This window comes from Gorilla gorilla, chromosome 13 (genome assembly GCF_029281585.2).
Source record: "Gorilla gorilla gorilla isolate KB3781 chromosome 13, NHGRI_mGorGor1-v2.1_pri, whole genome shotgun sequence".
NCBI lineage: Eukaryota > Metazoa > Chordata > Mammalia > Primates > Hominidae > Gorilla > Gorilla gorilla.
The window spans coordinates 37486462-37512898 of NC_073237.2; the positions used below are offsets into that span (position 1 = coordinate 37486462).

The following is a 26437-nucleotide window of genomic DNA, read 5'->3' on the forward strand; positions in this document are numbered from 1 at the left end:
TGTTATGGGTAGAGAATTAAGAAGCTCCTGGGAGATCTGTGCTCCTGGATGGGGCTTGCTGGTTGTGAGTTTTACTGTTGAGTTATCTGGTAGGGCCATTATATTGGGCTGATCTGCTGCCTAGAGGATAAGGGTGTGGTTTCCAGGGTTTTCTTTTGGTGGTCTTGGGCTCCAGTAGGAATATACACATTCTTCACACTCCCAAGACTCAACTATCCTTATGTCCCCCCATTCAAAGATTTTCTTTTTAAAGAAAAAGCTTCAGACTTTTGCTGAGTACTAGCAGGACAGTTGTCTGGCTGGGTTGTCTAGCTGCACATCCCTCCCCCGCCCCCCGCGTTTTGTTTTTTTTTTTGTCTTAATACCTTAAGTATTTTTTAAAATCAGTTTAAGAAATACTTAATGCTAACCATTTAAAACATTATGCTAGGGACTTGGGAAGACACAAAGAACCTAATCTGGATTCTGCCATTAAGAACTTCACAGACCACTACGGAAGATGCACACAAACATCTATGCTTTGAAGTGTTAAGGGTTACACATAGTGGGTAGATTTAGTGGTTTACATAATACAGATTTTAAAACATGTTCTGTCTTTTGACTTCCTCTGGGCTTATTGATAAAATGGTTTCAAAAGCATTAAAAAACAAAAACAACACCCCCTAAAATGAACAAGTTGAAATTGGTTACTACCAGATATCTTTCTTTGAAGACTTTTTCATAATGCTTCAGATTCTGAAGACTTTCGATTAGTCTTTCTTATCTTAGTTCCTGCCTCTTTGTCCTCACGTCTGGAGGTATATAGTGCTGTTAATTCTTTTCCTCCAGTTTTTTTATTGTGATACAATACACACAACATAAAATTTGCCATCTTAACCATTTTAAACTGTGCAGTTCAATGGTATTAAGTATATTCATAATGTGTAACCATCACCACTGTCCATCTTTTAACTCTTTTTATCTCTTTACACTGAAACTGTACCTGTTTAAGCAATAACTCATTGTCTCCGCCCCCAGACCCTGGCAACCACGATTCTACTTTATGTCTGTATGATTTTGACAGCTCTAAGTTCCACATATAAGTGGGATCATACAGTATTTGTGTTTTTATAACTGGCTTATTTCATTTAGCATAATGTCCTCAAGGTTCTTCCATGTTATAGCATATGTCAGAATTTTCCTCCTTTTTAAGGCTGAATAAAATTTCATGTTTATACCACATTTTGTTTATTCATCCATTGATGGACACTTAGGTTGATGCCACATTTGAGCTATTGTGAATAATACTATGAATATGGTTGTACACATATCTCTTTAAGATCCTGCTTTCATTTCCATTGGGAATATATCCAGAAATGGAATTGCTGAGTCATATGGTAATTTTATTTTTAATTTTTCTAGGAATTGCCATACTTTTTTCTGTAGCAGGTGTCTTTGCTTTCACATAGTATATTCTGTATGTCTGTTAGTTCTAGTTGATTTATTTTGTTAAGTCCTCTTTTTCCTTACATGTTTTCTGTCTGATTATTCTATCCATTATTGAGATTGAGATATTGAAGTCTTCAACTATTATTGTAGAACTATCTATATATCACTTCAATTATGTCAGTTTTTGTTTTATATGTTATGTGCATAAATGTTTATAATTGTTATATCTTCTTGCTGTACCGAAATTTTTATTAATATATAATATCCTTCTTTGTCTCTTGTTTTCTTTTTTTGATTTAAGGTCAGTTTTGTCTAATGTTAATATAGCTGCTCCTGCTTTCTTTTGTTTGCTGTTTTCATGGAATATCCTGTTTCATCCTATCACTTTCAGTATATTTGTGTCTTTGGATCTAAAGTGAGTCTCTTATAAACAGCACCGAGCTGGATTATGTTTTTTAAAATGGTTTCTGCCAATCTTTGTCTTTTGATTGGAGAATTTAATTCATTTACATTGAAAGTAATCACTGATGCCATTTTGCTGTCTGTTTTTTATATGCCTTAAAGTTTGTTTGTTTTTTTTTTGGTCTCTCATCTCCTCCATTACTGTCTTCTTTTGTGTTTAGTTGATTGATTGATTGATTGATTGATTGAATTTATTTTTATCTTTTTTTGAGACGGAGTTTCAGTCTGTGGCCCAGGCTGGAGTGCAGTGGCGCAGTCTCGGCTCACTGCAAGCTCCACCTCTTGGGTTCACGCCATTCTCCTGCCTCAGCCTCCCGAGTAGCTGGGACTACAGGCCCCTGCCACCACACCTGGCTAATTTTTTGTATTTTTAGTAGAGATGGTGTTTCACCGTGTTAGCCAGGATAGTCCCGATCTCCTGACCTTGTGATCCGCCGGCCTCAGCCTCCCAAAGTGCTGGGATTACAGGTGTGAGCCACGGCGCCTGGCCTAGTTTATTGATGTTTAAATTCCTTCCCCATTTCCTTAGTGTATATTCTATTTTTGTGTGTGTTTACCATGGGGATTATATTTAATATCCTAAAGTTGTAATCCTCTAATTTGAATGTATACATTTAACTTCAATAACAAACAAAAATTCTTCTTTATAGCTCCATCTTCACCCCTTTTGGTTGTTGGTGTCACAGAATTACATCTGTATGTACTCTGTGTCCTAAAAACATAAAGTAATAATTATTTTAAACGCCTTAATCTCTGAAATTATGTAGGAAAAATTTGGAGTTACAAACCAAAGTTACAATATCATTAGCTTTTAGGATAATTTTTTAAATGTAATGTTTCTTAAATGACATAGAAATCAAAAGGTGGAGTTATAAACCACAATCGTATTTACCATTATTGAGATCTTTATTTCTTCATATTGCTTCAAGTCTGTCTAGTGTGTTTTCATTTCACTGTGCGAGAAGGCTCCTTTAAGCATTTCTTACAGGGAGGTCTGGTGGCAGCAAACTCCCTCACCATTTTTTGGTTTTGTTTTTAAGAAATGGTGTCTTACTCTTTTGGCCCAGGCGGGCATACAGTGGTACAGTCATAGCTCACTTAAGCCTCAATCTCCCAGGCTCAAGGGATCCTCTCGCCTTAGCCTCCCAAGTAACTGGGACTACAGGTGTGTACTATCACACCTAGCTAATGCTCCAAAAAAATTTTTCAAGATGGGGTTTCGCTATGTTGACCAGGCTGGAATGCAGTGGCTGTTCTTGAGTGTGGTCGCAGCACTCTGCAGCCTCCAACTTCTGGGCTCAAGCAGTTCTCCTATCTCAGTCTCCTGAGGTGCTGGGACTACAGGTGTGTGCTACTGCACTCAGTTTGACCTCCAAAGTTTTTGATGAGAAATCTACTAATTATATTATTGAGGATCCCTTGTATGTGATAAGTTACTTCTTTCTTACTGCTTTCAAGATTCTTTGTATCTGTCTTTCTTAAGTTTGAGTATAATGTGACTTGGTGTGGGTCTCTTTGAATTTATCTTCTTGGAGTTTGTTGAGTTTCTTTGGATGTTTATATTCATGTCTTTCATCAAATTTGGGATGTTTCCAGCCATTATTTCTTCAGATATTCTCTCTGCTTCCTTTCCCCTCTCTCTAGGACTGCCACAATCTGTATGCTGGCCTACCTCATGTTGTTCCACAAGTCCCTTAGGCTCTGTTCATTTTTTTTTTTTTCAGTCTTTTTTTGTGTTCTTCAAACCTGGTAATTTCTACTGTCCTATGTTCAAGTTTGCTAATTATTTCTTCTTGCTTGAATCTGTCTTCAAGTTGTCTAGTGAATAATTTCATTTCAGTTATCATACCTTTCATCTTCATAATTTCTTTTTGGTTTCTTTATAGGTTTTCTGCCTCTTTACTGATACTTCAGTTTGCTTCATGCATAATTTTCTTGACTTTCTCCATCTTCCTTTAGTTCTTTGAGCATGTTTAAAACAGTTGTTTTAAAGTCTCTGTCTAGTAGATCTGCTGCCAGGTCTTTTTCAGGGACAGTGTCTATTGACTTAATTTTTCCTTTGAATGGGCCATACTTTTCTGTTTATTTGTATGCGTGTGATTGTTTTGTTGTTGTTGAAAGTGAACATTTAATCTAATAATATAACTCTAGAAATCATATTCTTCCCCTTTTCCAGGGTTTGCTGTTTTTTGTTATGTTTTTGTGAATTATCTTTTTGTTGTTGTTGTTGTTGAAGGGTGTCTTTGTTTCAAATATCGGGCTAAGATGTAAACTTAGTCTTCTCAGTCTTTTCTGAGCCTGTGCTTTTCCCTGGGCATGCACTTTCACTTTCTAATTTTTTCCATATATGTAGTTCCTTTTGAATATCTTAGTCTTTATTATCTTGCTCCCAGAAGAGGAGAGTGAAGGTGTTAGGGGAATGGACATCAGCCTTTTTTTTTCTTTTTTTGAGAGAAAGTCTTGCTGTTGTCCCCCAGGCTGGAGTGCGATGGCGCAATCTTGGCTCACTGCAACCTTCTCCTCCCGGGTTCAAGCGATTCTTTTGCCTCAGCCTCCCAAGTAGCTGGAATTACAGGCACCTGCCACTACGCCTGGCTAATTTTTGTATTTTTAGTAGAGACGGGGTTTCACCATGTTGGCAAGGCTGGTCTCCAACTCCTGACCTCAGGTGATCTACCCACCTCGGCCTCCCAAAGTGCTAGGATTACACGCGTGAGCCACTGTGCCCGGCCGGGCATCAGCCTTTTAAATCCTCTTGGAAGTCACTTCAGCTCAAGAGATAGAGGCTTGCATCAACGAGGGGGAGGTGCAACAACAATGACTGCCTGCCTCTTTGTTGTTGCTCTGTGATCAAAGCAGCAATCAGTGATCAGAGAACAGATCTCTGATATTTGGAGGACAGGATCCTTTTTGCCCACCCTAGTTCCTACAGCTGTGAGCAAGATTCTCTGGGAACAGATGCATGACTGCCTGCCATGGGGCTAGAAGGATAAGGTGTGGGTAACTGCTACTGTGCCAAGAGCAGGCATTGATCAAAATTAACCTCAATTTACAATCCAAGCCTTCCCCTAGAAGTTGCAAGCTTTCAATTAACTGCAAAGTTTCATAATAGTTACATCAGACAGATTCTGCCAGTGCCATCGTTGTCTAGGTGGGAAAACAGATGCCTGGTGCTTCCGACTCTGCCGACTTCCCAGAATATTCTCTAGTTCTTAAGCCCTTTGTTGGTAAATTGGTTCTTCGGCTGTCCTGCTGCCTGCTAGGACTCAGGTCTCCTAAGGCCCTTACTACTTTTCTGTAAGCTTAAAATATTCAAAGTTGTATTCATGTATTTTTTTTTCATTCTCCTTGGCCTTGTGGGTTTAATTAAGCCTTTATTAAAAAACATAAGTATTTATTGTTTTTAGTGGAATTTGGGAAGGAAGTGAAAATAGATGAGTTTGTTTAGTCTTTATCTGGGAGTCTTTCCTCTTTATGTACACTTGTCTTATCTTCTTCAACTAGACTGCGAACTCTTTGATTTAGCTGAGTCAGGGATATAATTCTTTTTATCCCTCTCAGCAGGTAATTTATTGCTTTCCACATAGTAAATCATAATCTGCTGGTTGAACTTGTTAAGTAAGGCAGTGATGCTAAGTGATTGATACATGTAACAAATTGGTAATCATTTTAATCCCAATGCAATTATTAATGTACTGTGTTCATTGATATATATAATTATATATAACATTATATATTATATAATATTACTGTAGCCATTTATATATTTCTGTATTAGGTGGGGTTTTTTTTGTTTATTTGTTTTAGCTTATCAGTTATCATTAGTGTTAGTATATTTTATGCGTGGCTCAAGACAATTCTTCTTCTTCATTGTGGCCCAGGGAAGGCAAAAGATTTGACACCCCTGTTCTAGCTATGTAGAAACACATACTGTACTATACTACTGGGCTCTAAGTCAATGCTTCATAATGTGAAAAAGTCCTCAGTATATTTAGGTCTTCTTAATAATAAATTTCATTATCTTAATTGCATGTATGTTTCGTTTAACCAGGGATTTCTTAGGGTAACAGTCACTAATGTGTAGAAGTGAAGATGGAGATTGAGAAAAAACCCAGTCATGATTATTTATTGCCCTTTCTTTTTTCCTTGTTCTCTATGTTAACGTATTCTTATCAAAGAAACTCTAAACAAACTTCTCTTAATCTCATGTAATTCTCTATAGTAGTTCATATGAATTATGTAAGGTTCAATTTTAAAACAATAGATTCTTAAGATAGTATATACTCTAAAGTTTGTCTAGACACTAAATGAAAATGAGTGCTTTGACAGTTTATGTCCTAGGCTAAGTCAGGGTACGAATATGTATCTATTAATTATCTTGTCTTTCCAGTCCAAACAGGGGCTTTACAGAAATGCACTGTATGAGTGGCCATTCCAATTTTGTATCTTGTGTGTGCATCATACCCTCAAGTGACATCTACCCTCATGGCCTAATTGCCACCGGTGGAAATGACCACAATATATGCATTTTCTCACTGGACAGTCCAATGCCACTTTATATTCTAAAAGGCCACAAAAATACTGGTGAGTATAATAATGCTTTGGTGTTTTTCTATTTGAAGTTTTATCCCTTTGAAAGTAAAATTTACATATCCATTTTCTCAAGTTTTTATTATATTTTGTTTTACCTATATCTGTGGTTTGGTAATGGAAACACTTTTGGGCTATCTTAGTTCTGTAAAAATTCTGTTACAGATTTGTTGTGATCAGTAAAGGTTGATATGCTTATATATGTAAAAAGTAATCTGTTCAGTTATTGGCCGGGAGCGGTGGCTCACACCTGTAATCCCAGCACTTTGGGAGGGTGAGACAGGCAGATCACTTGAGGCCAGGAGTTCGGACCAGCCTGGAAAACATTGCAAAACCCCGTCTCTACTAAAAATACAAAAATTATCCAGGTGTGGTGATGCCCACCAGTAATCCCAGCTACTCAGGAGGCTGAAGCACGAGAATGGCTAGAACCTGGCAGGCAGAGGTTACAATGAGCCGAGATCCTGCCACTGCACTCCAGCCTGGGTGACAGAGTGGAGACTGTCTCAAAAAAAGAAAAAAAGAAAAAAAAAAAGTGAAGTGTTCAGTAATAAAAGAGGCTATATAATTTGAATATACTTCATGAGTTTGGTTTTTAACTATTTTATGCAATGAATGCATTTCTTCAGGAAACTAAAAGTATTTAATTGAAGACTCAGAGCAGTGTGTTTAGGGCTCTGGTATTATTGAGGAGTATTTAATATATTTGAATATTATTTTCTGTGATTTGTGTATATTCCTGATTCTGTGATAATTCTGGATTTCTATGTGGCTTAACAGTTCTTTATTGTAGAATGACATGCTTAATCGGTGCAGTAAGTGTACTTTTTTTAAAATATAAATGAAATAGTTTGGAACATTTTTCATAAACACTTAAATTCCTTTAAACAATTTGTACAATGTGCCAGGCACCATGGCTCATATGTGTAATCCCAACACTTTGGGAGGCTAAGACGGGAGGATTGCTAGAGGCAAGGAGTTTGAGACCAGCCTGAGCAACATAGGAAGACTCCATCTCTACAAAAAATTAAAAAATTAGCTGGACATGGTGGTGCATGCTTGTAGTCCCAGCTACTCAGGAAGTTGAGGTGAGAAAATTGCTTTAGCCCAGGAGTTGGAGGCTGCAGTGAGCTGTGATCACACCGCCGCTCTCCAGCCTGGGTGATAGAGTGAGACCCTGTCTCTAAAAACAAAAAAATTTTTTTTTTTTTTTTTTTTTTGGAGGCAGAGTCTTGCTCTGTCGCCCAGGCTGGAATGCAGTGGCGTGATCTCGGCTCACTGCAAGTTCCGCCTCCCGGGTTCACGCCATTCTCCTGCCTCAGCCTGCCGAGTACCTGGGACTACAGGCGCCTGCTACAACGCCCGGCTAATTTTTTTGTATTTTTAGTAGAGACGGGGTTTTACCATGTTAGCCAGGATGATCTCGATCTCCTGACCTTGTGATCCGCCCACCTCGGCCTCCCAAATTGCTGGGATTACAGGCGTGAGCCACTGCGCCTGGCCAACAAAAATAGTTTTTTATTTTAAATTATTTTTTAATTTTAATTTTAATTTATTTTGAGACGGAGTCTCGGTCTGTCACCAGGCTGGAGTGCAGTGGTGTGATCTTGTGATCTTGGCTCACTATAGCCTCTGCCTCCCAGGTTGAAGCGATTCTCCTGCCTCAGCCTCCAGAGTAGCTGGGATTACAGGTGCCCACCACCACGCGCAGCTTTTTTATGGTTTTTTTTTGTTTTTTTTTTTTAGACAGAGTCTTGCTCTGTCACCAGGCTGGAGTGCAGTGGCGTGATCTTGGCTCACTGCAACGTCTGCCTCCCGGGTTCAAGCAGTTCTCCTGCCTCAGCCTTCCGAGTATCTGGGACTACAGGCGCGCGCCACCACACCCAGCTAATTTTTGTATTTTTAGTAGAGACAGGGTTTTACCGTGTTGGCCAGGATGGTGTCGATCTCTTGACCTTGTGATCTGCCCAACTTGACTTCCCAAAGTGCTGGGATTACAGGCGTGAGCCACCGTGCCTGGCCCATTTTCGTGTTTTTAGTAGGGATGGGATTTCACCATGTTGGCCAGGCTGGTCTCGAACTCTTGACCTCAGGTGATCCACCCGCCTCAGTCTCCCAAAGTTCTGGGATTATAGGCATGAGCCACTGTGCCCGACCAAAAACAGAAAGAATTTTTTAAATGTTTGTGTGCGTGTATGTGTGTTTGTGTGAGAAGTCTTCAATACAGAGGGATACAGATTTTTAAAATTTTATTATAGAAATCAAATGTACACAAAAGTAGAGATATCTTATTTTTGTTTCATCTTCCCCCTCCTTCCACTACATCATTTTAAAATTTCTGATATTCTACTGTTTCATTTATAAATACATCCTTCATTATGTGGCTCTAAAATAGGGGTTGGCAAACTTTTTCTGTAAAGGATCAGATAGTAAATAAATTTTCTGCCTTTCAGGCCATATGGTTGCTCTGATAACTGCTCAACTCTGCAGTTGTAGTGCACAGCAGCTATAGACAGTAAATAAATGAATGAGCATGTCTGTGTTTCAATAAATCTTCATTTGTGAACACTGAAATTTGAATTTCGTATAATTTTCACGTTAGAAGATTGCCTTTGATTGTTTTTCTCTCAATTACTTCAATACGTAAAAAACATTCTTAGTTTGTTAGGTATACAAATACAGGTGGCTCACCAGCATTAGTTTGTTGACCCTTGTAAAAGATAAGGACACTCTCATCCTCAAAAGAATAACCACAATATTGTTATCACACCTAAAACAAAACAAAAACTAATTTCTTGTCAACTATCCAGTGAATGTTCAAATTTACCCAGTTGTCTCATAAATCTTTTTTTACAGTTCATTTGAATTATGACCCAAAAAAGGTCCACATCTGTTTTGTTTGTTTGTTTGTTTGTTTTGTTTGTTTGTTTTGGAGATGGAGTCTCACTCTTTTGCCCAGCCTGGAGTGCAGTGGTGCAATCTTCAGCTCACTGTAACCTCTGCCTCCTGGATTCAAGTGATTCTCCTGCCTCTGCCTCCCAAGTAGCTGGGATTACAGGTGCCCACCACCATGCCCAGCTAAGTTTTTTGTAGTTTTAGTAGAGATGGGGTTTCACCATGTTGTCCAGGCTGGTCTCAAACTCCTGACCTCTGGTGATCCATGTTATCCAGGCTGGTCTCTAACTCCTAAACTCTGGTGGTCTGCCTGCCTCAGCCTTCCAAAGTGCTGGGATTACAGGCATGAGCCACCGTGCCCAGCCCTACATCTTTCAATCTGTCAGTTTCTTTCTTTTTTTCTTGTTGCTTAAAACCAGATTATTTTAGCTGTAGAATTTCCCACAATCTCAATTTTACTGGTTAAAGCCTTGTTTCCTTTAATGTGTTCTTCAGTCACCTATATTTCTTGTAAGCTGTTAGATAGATCTAGTAGCTTTATCAGGTTCAGATTCAAGTTTTTGGCAACAGTATAGGTGGTATTCTGTATTTTCTATTGTATCACATCAGGAAGCACACAATATCTTTTTGTGATATTAAGATTGATCAGTGGGTTCAAGTATTGTATCTTTCTTTCATTATAAAGTTCCCATCAGCCTTTCACATAATGGTAATTTTTAGCAGCTACTGATAATCATTGCCTAGATTCAATATTTTATTAAGGTTTACAAAATGATTGTACTGTAATTCTAATATTATTTCTGCATTTGATCGCCAAGACTTTTCTGTATAGATCTTTCCACATCAACTGGTTACCATGTGGGACTTTTATACAGAAAAGACAGAATAAATGCTTTCCTTGACCCTTCTCCCAATTTATTTACTGGTTTTCAGAAGGAGTTGTTTCCTGAATATCTTTTTTTTTTTCTTTTTCAGTTCTCAAATTGTTCCATATCTGGCCATTGGAAACCTCTTTAAATTGGCTCCTGTCACCTTTTTATAAGACCTTCAGTAGTCTTCCTTGCTTTATTACAGAATGTTCTAGGTTGAGTTTGTACATTTCTTGCTCTAGACCTCAACCAGCACTTTTGCCAAGAAGTCCTGTTTTTTTTTTTTTTCTTTTACTGGGAAATGGTATTTTATCCAATTATATTATACTGATTTGTGGAAGAATGTAAAGAGCACCCAAGTTACAACTATTAAGATCTCAGACTGGGCATGGTGGTGCATGCCTGTAATCCCAGCACTTTGGGAGGCCGAGGCGGGTGGATCACTTGAAGTCAGGAGTTCATGACCAGCCTGACTAACATGGTGAAACCCTGTCTCTACTAAATACAAAAAAATTAGCCGGGCATGGTGGCGCATGCCTGTAATCCAAGCTACGTGGGAGGTTGTGACAGGAGAATCACTTGTGCCTCGGAAGCGGAGGTTGCAGTGAGCCAAGATTGCACCATTGCACTCCAGCCTGGGCAACAAGAGCAAAACTCCCATCTCAAAAAAAAAATAAAAAATCTCAGTGATGTAACATATGAGTATTTCTCATTAACCCTGCATGTTCAACATGGATTAATAAAGGGACTCTGTTCATCAGATTTTCTCAGGGACCCAGGCTAATGGGGCTTTCTCTCCACACATGCTTCAGTAGTTGTTGGAGCAGTCAAAGGGCAACATGGTTAATAAGGCACTGGTTGGTTGGGCGCAGTGGCTCATGCCTGTAATCCCAGCACTTGGGAGGCCAAGGCGGGCGGATCATAAGGTCAGGAGATCGAGACCATCCTAGCTAACACGGTGAAACCCCATCTCTACTAAAATACAAAAAAATTATCTGGGCGTGGTGGCGGGCGCCTGTGGTCCCAGCCACTCGGGAGTCTGAGGCAGGAGAATGGCGTGAACCCGGGAGGCAGAGCTTGCAGTGAGCCGAGATCACACAGCTGCACTCCAGCCTGGGCGACAGAGCGAGACTCTGTCTCAAAAAAAAAAATAATAATAGTAATAATAAGGCACTGGCTTTTAAAAGCATGTGCCTTCCTTGAATGTCACAGTAGTAGAGAATTAAAAAAATCAATTTTAAAAAAACACCAAAAACATGTGTCTGACTGAAAGTGTCAGCTACCGTTTTGTCTGGTGACTAATGCAAGTATCATGGCTATGCCTAACTTCAAATGGAGGAGGAAAGTACCATTCTCCCATGTGTCCAAAAAGGGAGAGTTACCACAGCATGGTTTCTGGTCATCAATGATTCAGCTTCATCAAACAATCCAAAAGTCTCCTCTGAGTGATGCTAAGTATTCTAAACATCAGGGAGGTGATGCTTATAAGTAAGCTGTCACCCATACCCAATATACAATTATGGAAAAGGAATAGGATAATCAGAGCAAACACTCATTCAGAAGAGGAAGCAGTGCAAGACAACAGTTTTTGATCTAGAGCCATTCTGAAATCCAAATAAGTAGCTGTCTCAAGGATCCTCAGCTCAGGGTAGAGAGACTTTTGTGATTGCTTCCTTCTGGTCTAGGAAAAAGGTTTCCCAATCCAAGGTTCTTTATGGCTGTGCTTCAACCCCCAATGATATTCTTCTTTCCTAAGATAATTTTTCTTTTTTTTTCTTTTATCTTTTGAGAGAGGGTCTCACTTTCTTGGTCATACCAGAATGCAGTGCTGCTCTCACAGGTCACTGCAGCCTTGGCCTCCCATGCTCAAACAATTCTCTTACTGGGACGACAGGCGCGTGCCACCATGTCTGACTAATTTAAAATTTTTTTTTTAGAGCCGGAGTCTCACTGTATTGCCCCAGGCTGGTCTCAAACTCCTGAGCTCAATTCAAAATGCTAGGATTACAGTCATCAGCCACTCCACCTGGCTAATTTTTCTTTTCTTTCTTTTTTTTTAAAGACAGAATCTTGCTGTGTCACCCAGGCATAAAGTGCAGTGGTATATGATCACAGCTCACTGCAACCTCTGTGCCCTGGGCTCAAGCAATCCTCCCACCTCAGCCTTCCAAGTAGCTGGGAACACAGGCGCATACCGCCACACCCAGCTATTTTTTTGTATTTTTAGTAGAGATGAGGTCTCTACACATTGCCCAGGCTGGTCTCTAACTCCTGAGCTCAAGCAGTCCGCCTGCCTTGGCCTCCCAAAGTGCACAGATTACAGGTGTGAGCCACTGTGCCTGGCATAATTTTTCATATTTGTAATTTTTAGCCTGCATAATTTTACATCAAGAAAGTAAGACATTTAATTAACCACTTCCTTACTTTTGGACATTGAGCTTGGCTGCAGGTTTTATGGTCACTGTCATGAAAGCAGCCTTAAATATTTATATAAACAGTGTTTCAAAATCATTTACATTATCTCCCTATTATGATTTGTTAAAGCTGGAAGGATTGTGTAGCTCACTTAAGTTCCGCTCCCTCGTTTCACAGACAAGGAATCTGATTTTGAGTAATATTTCTGCAGTTACGTGGCTTGTAAGTGGCACAGCTAGGCCTTGCGCCCAGGCAGTCTGGCACCAGAGTCTGCTCTTGACCACTGTACTCTTATGCGTCTCTGCTGAATTGAGCCTTAGTTAGCTAAGATACTGCCACTTCAAAAAGTGTTTTTAAAATTGGAATGCTTTAGTAACTTTCAATGTTGAGCATTTTTCTGTATGAAAATGTTATCCAATGATGTTTTTTCCTTAGTTTGTAGTCTATCATCTGGAAAATTTGGGACATTACTTAGTGGTTCATGGGACACCACTGCTAAAGTCTGGCTGAATGACAAGTGCATGATGACCTTGCAGGTACAGTAGTTCTGTGTAAATATTCTAAAGAATAATTAAGTTGAATGATTCTGTGGCAACTTAAATTGATACTCATTTTACTCACAGGGTCATACAGCTGCAGTGTGGGCGGTAAAGATCTTACCTGAACAGGGCTTAATGTTGACTGGATCAGCAGACAAGACTGTTAAACTGTGGAAGGCTGGAAGATGTGAGAGGACTTTTTCAGGTAAGATCAGGGTAGACAAGTTTTATAATATCATTGCTTTTTATTTGCTCAGATTTTTTTTCTCAGAAGTTTAAAAGCATGAAAATATTTGAAAAACATTAGTATATTTAAGCTATTAATTTCAGTTAATGTAATTTTTCTGATGAGTTAATATCTAATACATTTAAAAAGATAATGAAACCTCTCATAAAACAGCCAAATGTAGACTGATAAATAGCTGTCTGATAAGCTATATATAATATGTGTATGTGCTTCTGCATATATGTATGTAATTTTTGGTATATAGTTATATTTTTGGTTGTCATTTTAATACTTTTAGCCTGAAACTTCTAAACATAAGCCTTACTGATGGTCAGTCAGCAGTGTTATCTTCATATATGGAAGAAATCATTATTAGTGTCTTTATATTGAAGCACATTGTTTATAACGAATTTCAAGCTTTGTTTATGTTGTGGTTTATGGTGAGTATTCTTTTTAAACCCCAGCTATTAAATAATGCCAATACTGATGCATCTGCTATCTAATAGTAATATCACTGATCTATTTGTAGGGTACTTAAATATTTACTGTTAATTTTAATTGGTGTTGTTTTTCCTTTTTGAATTTTTTCCTTAAAAGTTGGTTAACTACCCTAGATAATATGCAAGAAGTCCCTTTGTACAGATAAAAGTATCTTTTGGCTGGGCGCAGTGACTCACACCTGTAATCCCAGCCTTTTGGGAGGCTGAGGTGGGTGGATCACTTGGGGCCATGAGTTCGAGACCAGCCTGGCCAACATGGTGAAACCCTGTCTCTATTAAAAATACAAAAAAAATTAGCCAGGAGTGGTGATGCACACCTGTAATCCCAGCTATTCGGGAGGCTGAGGCACAAGAATCTCTTGAACCCTGGAGGCACAGGTTGCAGTGAGCAGAGATAGTGCCAGTGCACTCCAGCTTGGGCCACAAAGTGAGACTCCATCTCAAAAAAAAAAAAAAGAAAGAAAAACAAAAAAAGTATCTTTTGATGGAAAGTGGATGATGACTAAACATCCTTCTGTTTCTGCTTCAGTATATAGTCTGTATATATGTATCAAGTCATTATTAATCTGTGATAGCTACTCTTAAGTCAACAAATACTGAACATAGGAAATCTGACTTCACAAGCTTCAGAGAATGTTTTGTTCTTAAATTTATGGGCTGCTCTTTGTTATATATTTCTTTTATATTTGAATATTATATATTTTATAAATTACTCTTGTTATTGGGGAAGAAAAATTAAAAATGAATTTTCAGGTGAAAACGAATTATTGGGGTCAAAATACTATTTCTGGAGGTTTTTGGAGAAGATAGGATGAATGTAAAATAACTTCCGAAGACTGGTGATAAAAAAATATTGCTAAACCTTAAATACAAATTCTGGTTATCAGGCTTTCAACAGAAAAAAAGATTTCTCTGACTTGAAAATTAATTTTTACTACTCACTGATATGTTTCATAATGTTAGTAAAATGTATAGAGCCATCAGCCAAATTATCAGTTTTATTGATTTGCATTATTGTTTTTTAATGCAGGGCATGAAGACTGTGTAAGAGGTTTGGCAATTTTGAGTGAAACAGAATTTCTTTCCTGTGCAAATGATGCTAGTATTAGAAGGTGGCAAATCACTGGCGAGTGTCTTGAAGTATATTATGGACATACAAATTATATTTATAGCATATCCGTTTTTCCAAATTGTAGAGGTAAGATGATTTTATGCTATTTATTTAATGTTTTGTATTGAGCATTATTCCATCCCATTTGTGAGATGGAGGGAGGAGAGCTGATTACTTAATTTACTATCTATGACTCGAATAATTTAGTAAATTTATTTCATTAAGTATCTTTCTCCTGTTTACAAAGAAGAAAATTGTATGGCCATCTTTATATTAATTCAGATTTATGTTGTGCTGTAAAAAGTTCCTGGGTATCTGAAGAAACACTTTGTAAGATGTGACATGATTAAAAAATGTGATTTTGAAGTTGTATATGTTGTAAGTGACAAACATATGAAATTTAAAACTGTAATTTTGAAAGTCTCTGGGTTTCAAAAAGTCAGTGTATCTAGAAAGATGGTATGTATAAATGTACTTAATTTTATTCAAACTAATACTTCCTATATTCATTAATTTTAGACTTTGTGACAACAGCAGAGGACAGATCTCTGAGAATCTGGAAACATGGGGAATGTGCTCAAACTATCCGACTTCCAGCTCAGTCTATATGGTGCTGCTGTGTGCTCGACAATGGTGACATTGTGGTTGGTGCGAGGTATTTATATTCTAGTCAATCATTAAATGTTATATGTCTAGGCCTTCAGTAGGAACTAGAGTGTACAGAGATAAGCCATAAGGAATTTCAGGTGACTTGAGGAGACTATATGGACACTTCAATTACTAAACAAAACAGTAGTAGATATTATAGCTTTCATACTAAGTGATGCATGATATACCAGTATTGTACTGCAATTGTGCAGTCAATGATGCATGATATACCAGTATTGTACTGCAATTGTGCAGTCAAGATATTGACTACAAAAGAAGTTAGAGAAGGTAGAGATTGGTGTGGGAAAACTTCCTGTAGAAGAAGAAATTTGAATTGGGTTTTGAAAGATTATGAGTGAGAAAAGATACGCAAATTTTTGTCAAAGCTAAGAGTATAAGTTTCCTTCATGAGAATGAATGCAGCATGCATAGGAAGTGAAGGAAAATGGTGGAGTACTAATGCTGGGATAATAGGTACAATGGGGCTTAACTGTGGAGAACCTTTAGTGCTTTCATGCCAGGCATTTTTTAGATTCATTGCTTGGGGTTGAAGGGTTGTAGTTCTTGAGCAAGAAATAGGATTGAAGCAGAATTTATGAATTACTAAATATGTAGATTGGATTTAACTGCTGGTGACAATGGACAGGAAAGTAAATTAGAAAGCAAGTACAGAAGGAGTGTGAAGTTATAAGACATTGGCCCCACAATGCTAATGGGTAGGAAATAAGTAAATGAGTTAATCCAGAAGGAAAACAATCAGAAAAAGGAAGAAAGAAAAGGATAAAGCTTCAAACTGTTAGTGATTGGAAGTCTTCATTAATAAAAATGGAGAAGTGGGAGAATTGGTTGGGTACAGAAGGTGATGACCGTGGCCTTAGACTTCCTGAGGTCTGCAGTGGTGGTGAGCCACACTCATGCCAGTGGATCATGGTCATTTGAACTGGAGCTTAGTATAAGAACTGAGGCTAAGATAAAGATTTCGGATTTCGCAAAGCTTCCAAAAGCAAACCATTGAACACCATTCTCTGAGGGAAGAAATACAGGGGAGGAACAGAAGACTAAGAACTAAGTTTTATGATATACCATTAGTAGAGAAAAAGAAGTTAGTAGGTTAAACAGAACAAAGGAATTCAAATGTTGAAATTTCTGGGAGACAGAAAAGGAGAGATTTTGGAGGGAGATTGTCATCAGTGTCAAAAGTGTTTGAGGAGTCAAGGAATGGAAAGTTTGAAAAGCATTTGGATTTGGTTTGAAAGATGTTATTAGTGACTTTTGGCATCAATCACATTTTGAATAGAAAATGATAGAAAAAAAGGCAAATAAGAGGAAATAAAGGGTTGGAGGAGATGGACGAAGGATCATAGACTACTCTATAATGCTACTCTAGCATTGAAAGCAATAAGAAGGCCAGCTGCTGTGGCTCACACTTGTAATCCCAGCACTTTGGTAGGTCCAGGTGGGAGGATCGCTTGAGCTCAGGAGTTCGAGACTATCCTGGGTGAGCTACCGAGACCCTGTCTCCATACAAAAAAAATCTTTAATTAGCTGGGCATGGTGGCATGCATTTGTAGTCCCAGCTGCTCAGGAGGCTGAGGTGGGAGGATTGCTTGTGCCCGGGAATTTGAGGTTGCAGTGAGCTGTGATTGCCGCCCCTGCACTCCAGCCTAGGTGACAGAGTTGGACCCTGTCTCAAAGAAAAAGAGAAGAAAAAGAAGGTGACAGCTATAAGGGATAGAGGGTCTAATAAAGTGGGTGTTTTATTTTTTGGCTGGGACAGGGGGTGATTTATAGGCTTAGTTTTTTTCCCTCCTAAGCATATGAAGAAAAACCAGTAGAACGAGTGATGTACATGTTTGTGGATGAATAAGTTAGAAACAGGTTTCCTGTAGAATGGGCCAGGATTAATACAGTTGGAAGTGTCTAATTTGCTTCTCCTATCTCAGAATTTCGAATTAAGAAATCATGGAGATAAAGTAATTTTTCTGAGAAAAGAGGTTAAGGACAGCCATCTAATCCAAACATTAGGCCATTTTTTTTCCTTGATTGAAGTTACATTGCTAGTTACTGGCATAGTAAAGGATGACCATATTTGTCTACTGAACATCTGCTAATTTTAAGCCCTACGTGGGGTCTTTGAGCCCTTTATAAACTGAACTAGCTCACTACCCTTCTCTATATGGTAATAACTAAAAAATATTGACTTTAAAAGTACATACTATAGCTCTAGATTCTTATGATGGTAAATATTTAACTTGGAATTTGTATAAAATACATGTTGCTCTGTTCTTTGTCAATAACTTCTCTATTAAATAGTTGACATAATAGAGAGTAGCATGTGCTGAAGTCAGCACAGTGCTGTAATCAGCAATCAATAACATGCTAATATTTCTCATATTCACAAATACAGATTATTTTTACTATGGATCATTCAGGTGTGATAATGTTAATGTATTATGGCAATGACTTCTAAAATCAGTTTATTTTTCCCTACAGTGATGGCATTATTAGAGTGTTTACAGAATCAGAAGATCGAACAGCAAGTGCTGAAGAAATCAAGGCTTTTGAAAAAGAACTGTCTCACACAACCATTGATTCTAAAACTGGCGATTTAGGGGACATCAGTGCTGAGCAGCTTCCTGGGAGGGAACATCTTAATGAACCTGGTAAGTATTTTATTGTACCTAGTAGAAAAAATTCACCATATTTGGCTTTTGGAACAATTAGAAGAAAAATAAATGTTGTTTTGCTTGTGTTTTAGTGTTACTCATTGCTAGATGCTGATTTTTGAGGATTTTTACTATTACATATAATCACTATGAGAAACTATGTTCTTGCCTCTGTCTCACAGAAGACTTTGAATTAAGCTTCTCATAAACAGGAATTAAAAAATAAATCTCCCAACACGTAGATCATTTACAGTAGACACTCAGAAGGCACTCATTTAATACTTTTTGGTTGATTGGATTCTCTGAGAGGGGTTACAAACTGAATATTAAAATGAGTTTAAATACAAAATTAGCCAGGTGTGATGGGATGCGCTTGTAGTCTCAGCTACTCAGGAGGCTGAGGTGGGAGGATGGTTTGAGCCCAGAAGGTTGAGGCTGCGGTGAGCCGACACCACACCATTGCATTCCAGCCCGGGTGACAGAGTGTGACTCTGTCTCAAAAAAAAAAAAAAAAAAATGAGTTTAAATCAAGCATTGTCTGTGTAATGAGTTGGGAATCATTTGAGTTTGAAATCAGAAGACCGTAGTCATCTCAAATGAAATCTTGGGTTGGATGTATCTCTTGACTGCATTATTATACCAGTGCTTCTCAAAGCTAGATTCATGGACCTCTGGGGATTCTGAGATCCTTTCAGGATGTCCATGAGGTCAAAACTAATTTTTGTAATACTAGATATTATTTGAATTTTGTACATTGTATTAATGTTTGCACTTATGGTGCAAAAACAATGGTGGGTAAAACCACTGGTTCACTAGTATGTAAATCAAGCCAGGGGCTTTAAACCATTCTGGTAAGTTACTATGTTCTACTTGCATGCAGTTGTAGTTTAAAAAAAAAAAAAAAACAATAAAAACAAAAAAAAACAATTTGCCATTAAGCATGTCCTTGATGAGGTATTAATATTAAGAATTATCAGTTTTATTACATTTTGACACATCTTTTTAAATATTCCGGGTGAGAAAACCTAAAGTAGACATAAAGTAAGTCAAAATACTGTGGTGTCTCAAAAGAACATGTGCAGTCATTTGAGTTGCAGGCTAAACTACCAGTTTTTTCATGGAGTGCTATTTTTATTTGAAAGAATGACTATGGTTATTCAGGCTTTAGTATTTGGCAGACGTTTTTTGAAAATGAACAAATTGAGCATGTTCCGTCAAGGAAAATAACTGACAATATGTGTTGCCAAAGATAAAATTCAAGTGTTTGAGTGAAAATTGAAATGTAGGAATAATGTATCTCCACCAGGAACTTAGTAGCTTCCCATTTGTATTGATACTAGTGGTAATAACATTAACAAATGCCATTTTTTAATATTGAATAATAAACTGTATGAATATGCAGAAGATCTGCGTAAGTCATTGAACCATTATTTTCCATATGACTAGTATCTGATACCATCTCAGACATGGGTAAAAGATCCATTCAAAGTACAAGATAGACCAGTGGATTTTAGTATAATAGAGCATAAAAATTCATTGATGTGGTTTCAGATTGTACACTGTAGCCTTTAAAAAGCTAGTATTTCTGGCCTATCCACATTTTCTGAAAAGACTTGTCTTCTCTTTTTCAACTACCTACGTGTGTTAGGCTGGATTTTCTTTTTGTAGTCAACCAAAATAACAAATTGAAACAGATTAAGATGGGGTAAGAGGGGAGATTAAAGTATGATGGACTAGGCCAGAACTGGCATATATCACATCCACCCAGATTCCACTGACCATTACTCAGTAATGTGACATCATGTGACTGCCCAATGCAAGGGGGCTAGAAAATGTAGTCTCTGGCTAGACAACTACAGCTGTATCTAATGGAAGAAGAGCATGATTCTTCGGAGGATGGATAGCTGTCTCCGCCACTGAAGGCCTTGTTGAGAACATGACATTTGTGTAAAGTTGTTAAAGAGGGAAAGGAGCAAATACTGCCAATATCTGTGTGAAGAGTATCATAGGCAGAATAAACAGCTAATGCAAAGGCTCTGTGGCTGAAGTTGGGAGACGAGGGGACAGGGGGAATAGTAGAAAGTAAGGTCATGTAGGATAGTGGGGACAATTTATATTGGGTCTTGTACACTACTCAAGAGTTTAGGCTTTTACCAAGTGAGATGAGAAGCATTGATGGGTTTCAAGCAGAAAAGTGTCAGGACCTACTTAAACTTTTGAAAAAATTCCTGAAGTTGCTGGGTAGAATATACACTGTCGGGGGCCAAGAGCACGGGAAAGAGGCCGTTGAATCAACCCAACTGAGAAATGATGGTGGCTTGGACCAAGGGATGATGATGGAGATATTAAGGAGACAGTTTTCTAGATATATTTTAAAGAATGAGCTGATAGAAGTAGCTGAAGGGGGTGCTGAGAAGTAGCTGAAGGAGCATAGGGGTTGAGAGAAAGGTATCAGGCTTTTCTACTTTTCGGTTTGAGCCACTGGATTAATGGAGAGCCATTTACGGAATGAAATGTGTTAGGAAGTTATATTCACTAATAAAACTTGTTTTATTTTTGATGGGCCAGTTGCTTCCTAGTAGAATCACGTTTTGTTAACCTTCCTTTGATTAATAATATTTCCTTTTAACTGTTATTTTCTTTTGGCCACATTTTTAAATCTTTTATTTGATACAATTTTATTTTGAAACAAAATCCATATTCTCTTATGTGTAAATTTTAATGTTAAGAATTTTCTATTTAAATGTTTTTCAATTTTACACTGCCATTCTACCTTTGATTCTTAAAATTTTTATTTTAAGGTACTAGAGAAGGACAGACTCGTCTAATCAGAGATGGGGAGAAAGTCGAAGCCTATCAGTGGAGTGTTAGTGAAGGGAGGTGGATAAAAATTGGTGATGTTGTTGGCTCATCTGGTGCTAATCAGCAAACATCTGGAAAAGTTTTATATGAAGGGAAAGTATGTCGACTTCTACTTTCTAATTACTATTGTCTTAAATATTAGGCAAATTAAAGGTTTCCTTTGCCCCATAGTGATAAAATTTTCTTTGTTTTGACATTTAAAAATCCATTACTGTGGGAAACTAATCTTTTTTTTCCCTGTCTTGAAATAGATATTTTAAAAGTATCTTTCCATGTAGTGAGAGCTGCATTTGAGAGACAAATTAGCAATTGTCTGTCACGTAGTAGTTTCGATACAAAAGCTGTTCCCAGCCATTTTGGATTGGGAGCTTCTGTGCCACCTTTCATCAAATGCCTCATGCCTGGCTATATTTAACTTGACAAGACATGAGAGACCCTGCAGGGCAGTGCTTAAAATGCCAGCATGTTTTGGTGAGTAGGGCACAGTAACAGCTGATAATTTTGATCTTGATATCAAACCAGTTGGAAACTCTCCTTTGGCTCTAGAATTAATATGTAGTTGTGATCCATCCTTCATCCTCACCCCCATCCTCTAATGAAATACTAATTTTGCATCACATGCAGATGGGGGCTGTTAATCTTTATCTGCCAAAAAGGAAGATTTTAGCACTGCACTTTGGAGAAAGTTTAAGTACTGTAATTATTAAAGAACACATCTGTGTTATGTTGTATATGTCATTAATATATGTGAACAGATAAATTAATAAGCATGTATCTCCTTTTTATATTCCTACTTTAGGAATTTGATTATGTTTTCTCAATTGATGTCAATGAAGGTGGACCATCATATAAATTGCCATATAATACCAGTGATGACCCTTGGTTAACTGCATACAACTTCTTACAGAAGAATGATTTGAATCCTTTGTTTCTGGATCAAGTAGCTAAATTTATTATTGATAACACAAAAGGTCAAATGTTGGGACTTGGGAATCCCAGCTTTTCAGATCCATTTACAGGTAAGTTAGTGTTTATATTGAGTCTTATGTAGTTCCATTAGTGTTGATTGATTTTTTTGGTGTTTTCAAACAGTCATGTGATTAGCTTTTTCAATAAATACCAATATCTACAGCAGGGTTTTACTTTACATTCATATGTTTAAGCCTCAAATGATGTAGTAATTCTGTATTTTACAGAAATAATAGTAAATTGTTGTCTTTCAAAAATACAATCATACTATAATGGAATTTCAGTTATTTAAAACAAAAATAAACTTGTAAGTTCTTTTATATAGTGTTTCTTTTAAAAAATTATATTTTGGCAAAATTTAGTAAATCTTTTTTCACATGAGGCTAAATTGGTCAGTCATGCATCAAATCTAAAAGAACCCTATGGGTAGTTTTAGTTTATATGTGATGTGTATTCTACACGTTCATTTTAAGTTAATTGTTTGTAACATCGTATGCAATATCTCATGTTATAAATGCAGTTAGGTGCTCATACCAGTCTGTAAATTGTAATCCTAGTGGTACTAGTCCAAATTCTGGCCCCTAGGAAGTGGAATCTAATCCTAGTAATATTAACGTGAGTTCTGGAGACTGGTGTAGGAGGAAATAAAATGCCTCCTCTAAATAACATTTTGAGATAGGCACTTTACTGTTAATGTTTTCCTCTCATCATTTCTGACTCAACATTTTTCAGGTGCTAGTGCTCTTCCTTGTTTTACGAGGACTTCGTATTATATTCCTGTCTCAAATCCTTATGTAGATCCACCTTTTCTTCCCTGACAGCTACTCCACATTCCCAAATTATCTCTTCTCATTCTACTTCAAAATTTCATTGCCCATTCATAAAATAAAACTAATGTTACCTGCATGTTGATTTAAATAGAATTATCAGGCCAGGTGTGGTGGCTGACGCCTGTAATCCCAGCACTTTGGGAGGCCAAGGCAGGCAGATCACAAGGTCAGGAGTTCAAGACCAGTCTGGCCAACATAGTGAAACCCTGTCTCTACTAAAAAAAAAAAAAAAAAATACAAAAAATTAGCCAGGTGTGATGGATGTGCGCCTGTAATCCCAGCTCCTTGGGAGACTGAGGCAGGAGAATCACGTGAACCTGGGAGGCAGAGGTGGCAGCGAGCCAAGATCGCACCATTGCACTCCAGCCTGGGCGATAGTGCAAGATTCCGTCTGAAAAAAATTAAGAATTAAAAAAAAAATTATCAAAGTGACTTACTACTGAATTACAGATGATCTGATCCTCCAGATACTTGCACTTAAAAAGAAAATAATTGTTTAGTATGTGGATATTTTTGTTGTTGGAATTTCAGACTGTAGTTCAAGAGTGAACACAGATTGTAGTACTGTGTAAGCTATTTTGCATGTGGGATACAGGAAAGAAATTAAAGCAGCTGACTTTGTCTGGAAATCTAGGAAGCACTTGGCTTGTTTTGCCTTTCTGAGACTCTTAACTTTTTAAGCATCCTTACTGTTTTTTGTTTTTTGTTTTTTTGTTTTTTTTGTGGACAACCTGATTATTTCCCTAGAGGTACTAACAAAACATAGGCACATACGCCACACATTCGTAAATGTATAAATGGAAATCTCTTTCCTTTGTAGTTTTCATCCCCTTTCTAATTCTCTTCTTCAGTAGGTTGTAAGCTTCAGTGGATATAAGCAATTTTGTTCCCTTCTGGATCCCCAGCCCTGAGTCCATTGTTTGACACATGAATTAATGAACCTAGAGCTCTAAATGATTAACATTTAGTGCCTGTGGTTTTGATAACAATAACAACAGCAGGAACTCTTGTGAATTTGTATAGGAACAGGGACAGGAATTGATTGTATGTTTATATATTTAGGTCAGATATTACCTGCAATTCTCTTTTGATATTTGAATTAAGTTTTAATATTTAAGTGCTGGGGCTAAGGTATAATAAAACATTAAAGTTAAGAAAACAAAACTTGGAGAATCATTAAAATTTCAGTTTTTTCCCAGCTGTAAGACTTCTGACTATATTTTCTGTCATTCTATCATGTGAAAGTTTTGCTCTTCTGTTTTTCTCCAAATGTAGGTTCTTCTAAAACAAGCATTGTGCTGTTTGAAAAATTCAGAACTTTGGTGCACTTCTGCCTTTTCTTTATTTTGCATGCGCAGGTGGTGGTCGGTATGTTCCGGGCTCTTCAGGATCTTCTAACACACTACCCACAGCAGATCCTTTTACAGGTGGGATGTAGTTTTGATTCATGTATATTTCTTCACTAAATGTATAGCATCTTGCATTACATGGCTTTACATCTTGGAGATGTCATCCAGTAATTGATAATTCCCTTATCTGCATTTCCAATTTTGATGGATTTCCTTTTCTTTGACTTCTGATTTTTGCTTTTTCCTGGAGTAGTTGTGTAGATTCCCTCGTGACTTTTAAATAGCATATTATTAGAACTCATTGTTTTCTCCAGGGGTCCTTCCCACCAGGAGAGCAGTGTAGTTAAGAACATAGGTTTTAGAATCAGACAAACCTTGGTTCAAAATTGGGCTCTACCACTTACTTGCTATGAGAAGTTGGCAAGTTACCTAACCTGTCTGAGCCTATTTTTTTTATCTGTGAAATTAGATAATAGGGGAACCTACCAACCAAGACACAGCATGAGTGCTATCACTGGCGAGATGCTACCAATCACGAGCAGAGAAGGAGCCATGTGAGCCCTGATATTGGATGGAGGAGTACAATCAAGAAGTCTCCCCAGGCATATTTTGACTTAACATGGAAGGAGACATTCCACCCAACTACCCAGGAGTAGTCTTCCTAATCTAAGTTATTAATGTCCTTCTTGAAGCCCTTGAAGTGTTGGTGTATCTCTTCAAAATGAATTTATTTACCAAGGTATGCATGCCTCAGTGTCAACACTACTGGAAAAAGTGCCAGAGTTGGACTTTAAGGCAGCTGAAGAAGTCTCTATTTTCAGAATGGCTTTTGATATCTTGTATAATGCTGTTGTTGGATCTTCAGACAGAGTTCCTCGACAGTATACTCAGTTTGGGAAGAGATCATAGCCTTTAGGTATCCACTGGCCTTGCAGACTGGTACTGTGAGCTATAAAAATGACAACCTACAGTCCTCTCTAAGTCATAGAGATTGGACAAACATACAACGTTAGGTCAGCATCATGAAGTTGTGGATTGCTGTCAGTGAGCTTCCTTTTTCCTGTGAATTCATTGATGGCCCAGATGGAAATGGTTGTACCATGTGCATTGATAACCAGTAAATGAAAATAATTAACTATCACACTAAATGCTGTGATGGCACAGTGGCTGTTAAGGAAGTCTTTGATAACATAATGTGATTTCAAATGGTAGTAAGGATCTGAAGAGTAGATAAGATGGCTTTCTCTTTATCAGCAGTTCAGAAACAGTGATGCCCTGAAACTTAATACCAAGTGAGAATCCAAATCACTTTGGCGGCTTTTTTTCTGGAACAGAAAGAACATATCAAGCTTCAACTAATACCAGCAAAATCAAGAAAACTCCTGGGGCCATTATAACCAGAGCATATCTCACTGTTCCATAATGTCAGTAACTCAGAAGATGCAGTAATTATGTAGATATGCAAGATAGCATACACAATGTCCAAGAGAATTAGGGTATCAGGATAATTGAATACACTTTTGTATAAATATATAACAGCATCTACCATATTGAGGTATGAAAATAAAATAGCATAATATGTGTAAGTGTTAAGCAAAATGCCTGGAGTATATTTAAGCCACGGTATGTATTAGTTGTTGTTGATGATGATGTTTTCCCAACTTTGTCAGTGGCACTGGGGCCAAAAGATTTCCCTATCTGGCTACAACTTAAAGTCAGTCTTAATTCTTCTTTCTTTTCCTTATTAATTTATGCAGTCCTTAAACTGCTAATGTTTATTAGAATGATCTGGGAAGCTTGTTTAAATTACTTATCCCAGGGTTCTATGGCCAAGAGATTCTGATTCACTAGATTAGTGAGGAGGTTAAAACTAAAATTATTCATGCTCTGATCTCTCACCCAAGGATTCTAATTAAATAAATGATCTTGGTGGTAGTTTGATCTTAGATTTTTTTTTTTTTTTGAGTCGGAGTTTTGTTCTTCTTGCCCAGGCTGGAGTGCAATGGTGCGATCTCAGCTCACCACAAACTCTGCCTCCCATGCTCAAGCAATTCTCCTGCCTCAGCCTCCCGAGTAGC

At 37.7% G+C, this 26437-nt stretch overlaps 1 protein-coding gene across 2 annotated transcripts in view; it reads left to right on the plus strand.

Annotated features, from left to right (window-relative positions):
• The window catches only part of PLAA (phospholipase A2 activating protein), a 42142-nt gene that overhangs the window by 5951 nt on the left and 9754 nt on the right, over positions 1–26437 (plus strand). For both annotated transcript variants that reach the window (XM_031014571.2, XM_055350818.2), the window contains exons 2-10: positions 6281–6474; positions 13095–13195; positions 13283–13403; positions 14955–15122; positions 15555–15690; positions 18177–18346; positions 21151–21308; positions 22011–22230; positions 24369–24437. In XM_031014571.2, the coding sequence (XP_030870431.1) occupies positions 6281–6474; positions 13095–13195; positions 13283–13403; positions 14955–15122; positions 15555–15690; positions 18177–18346; positions 21151–21308; positions 22011–22230; positions 24369–24437 (1337 nt within the window). The remainder of the gene's footprint in view (positions 1–6280; positions 6475–13094; positions 13196–13282; positions 13404–14954; positions 15123–15554; positions 15691–18176; positions 18347–21150; positions 21309–22010; positions 22231–24368; positions 24438–26437) is intronic.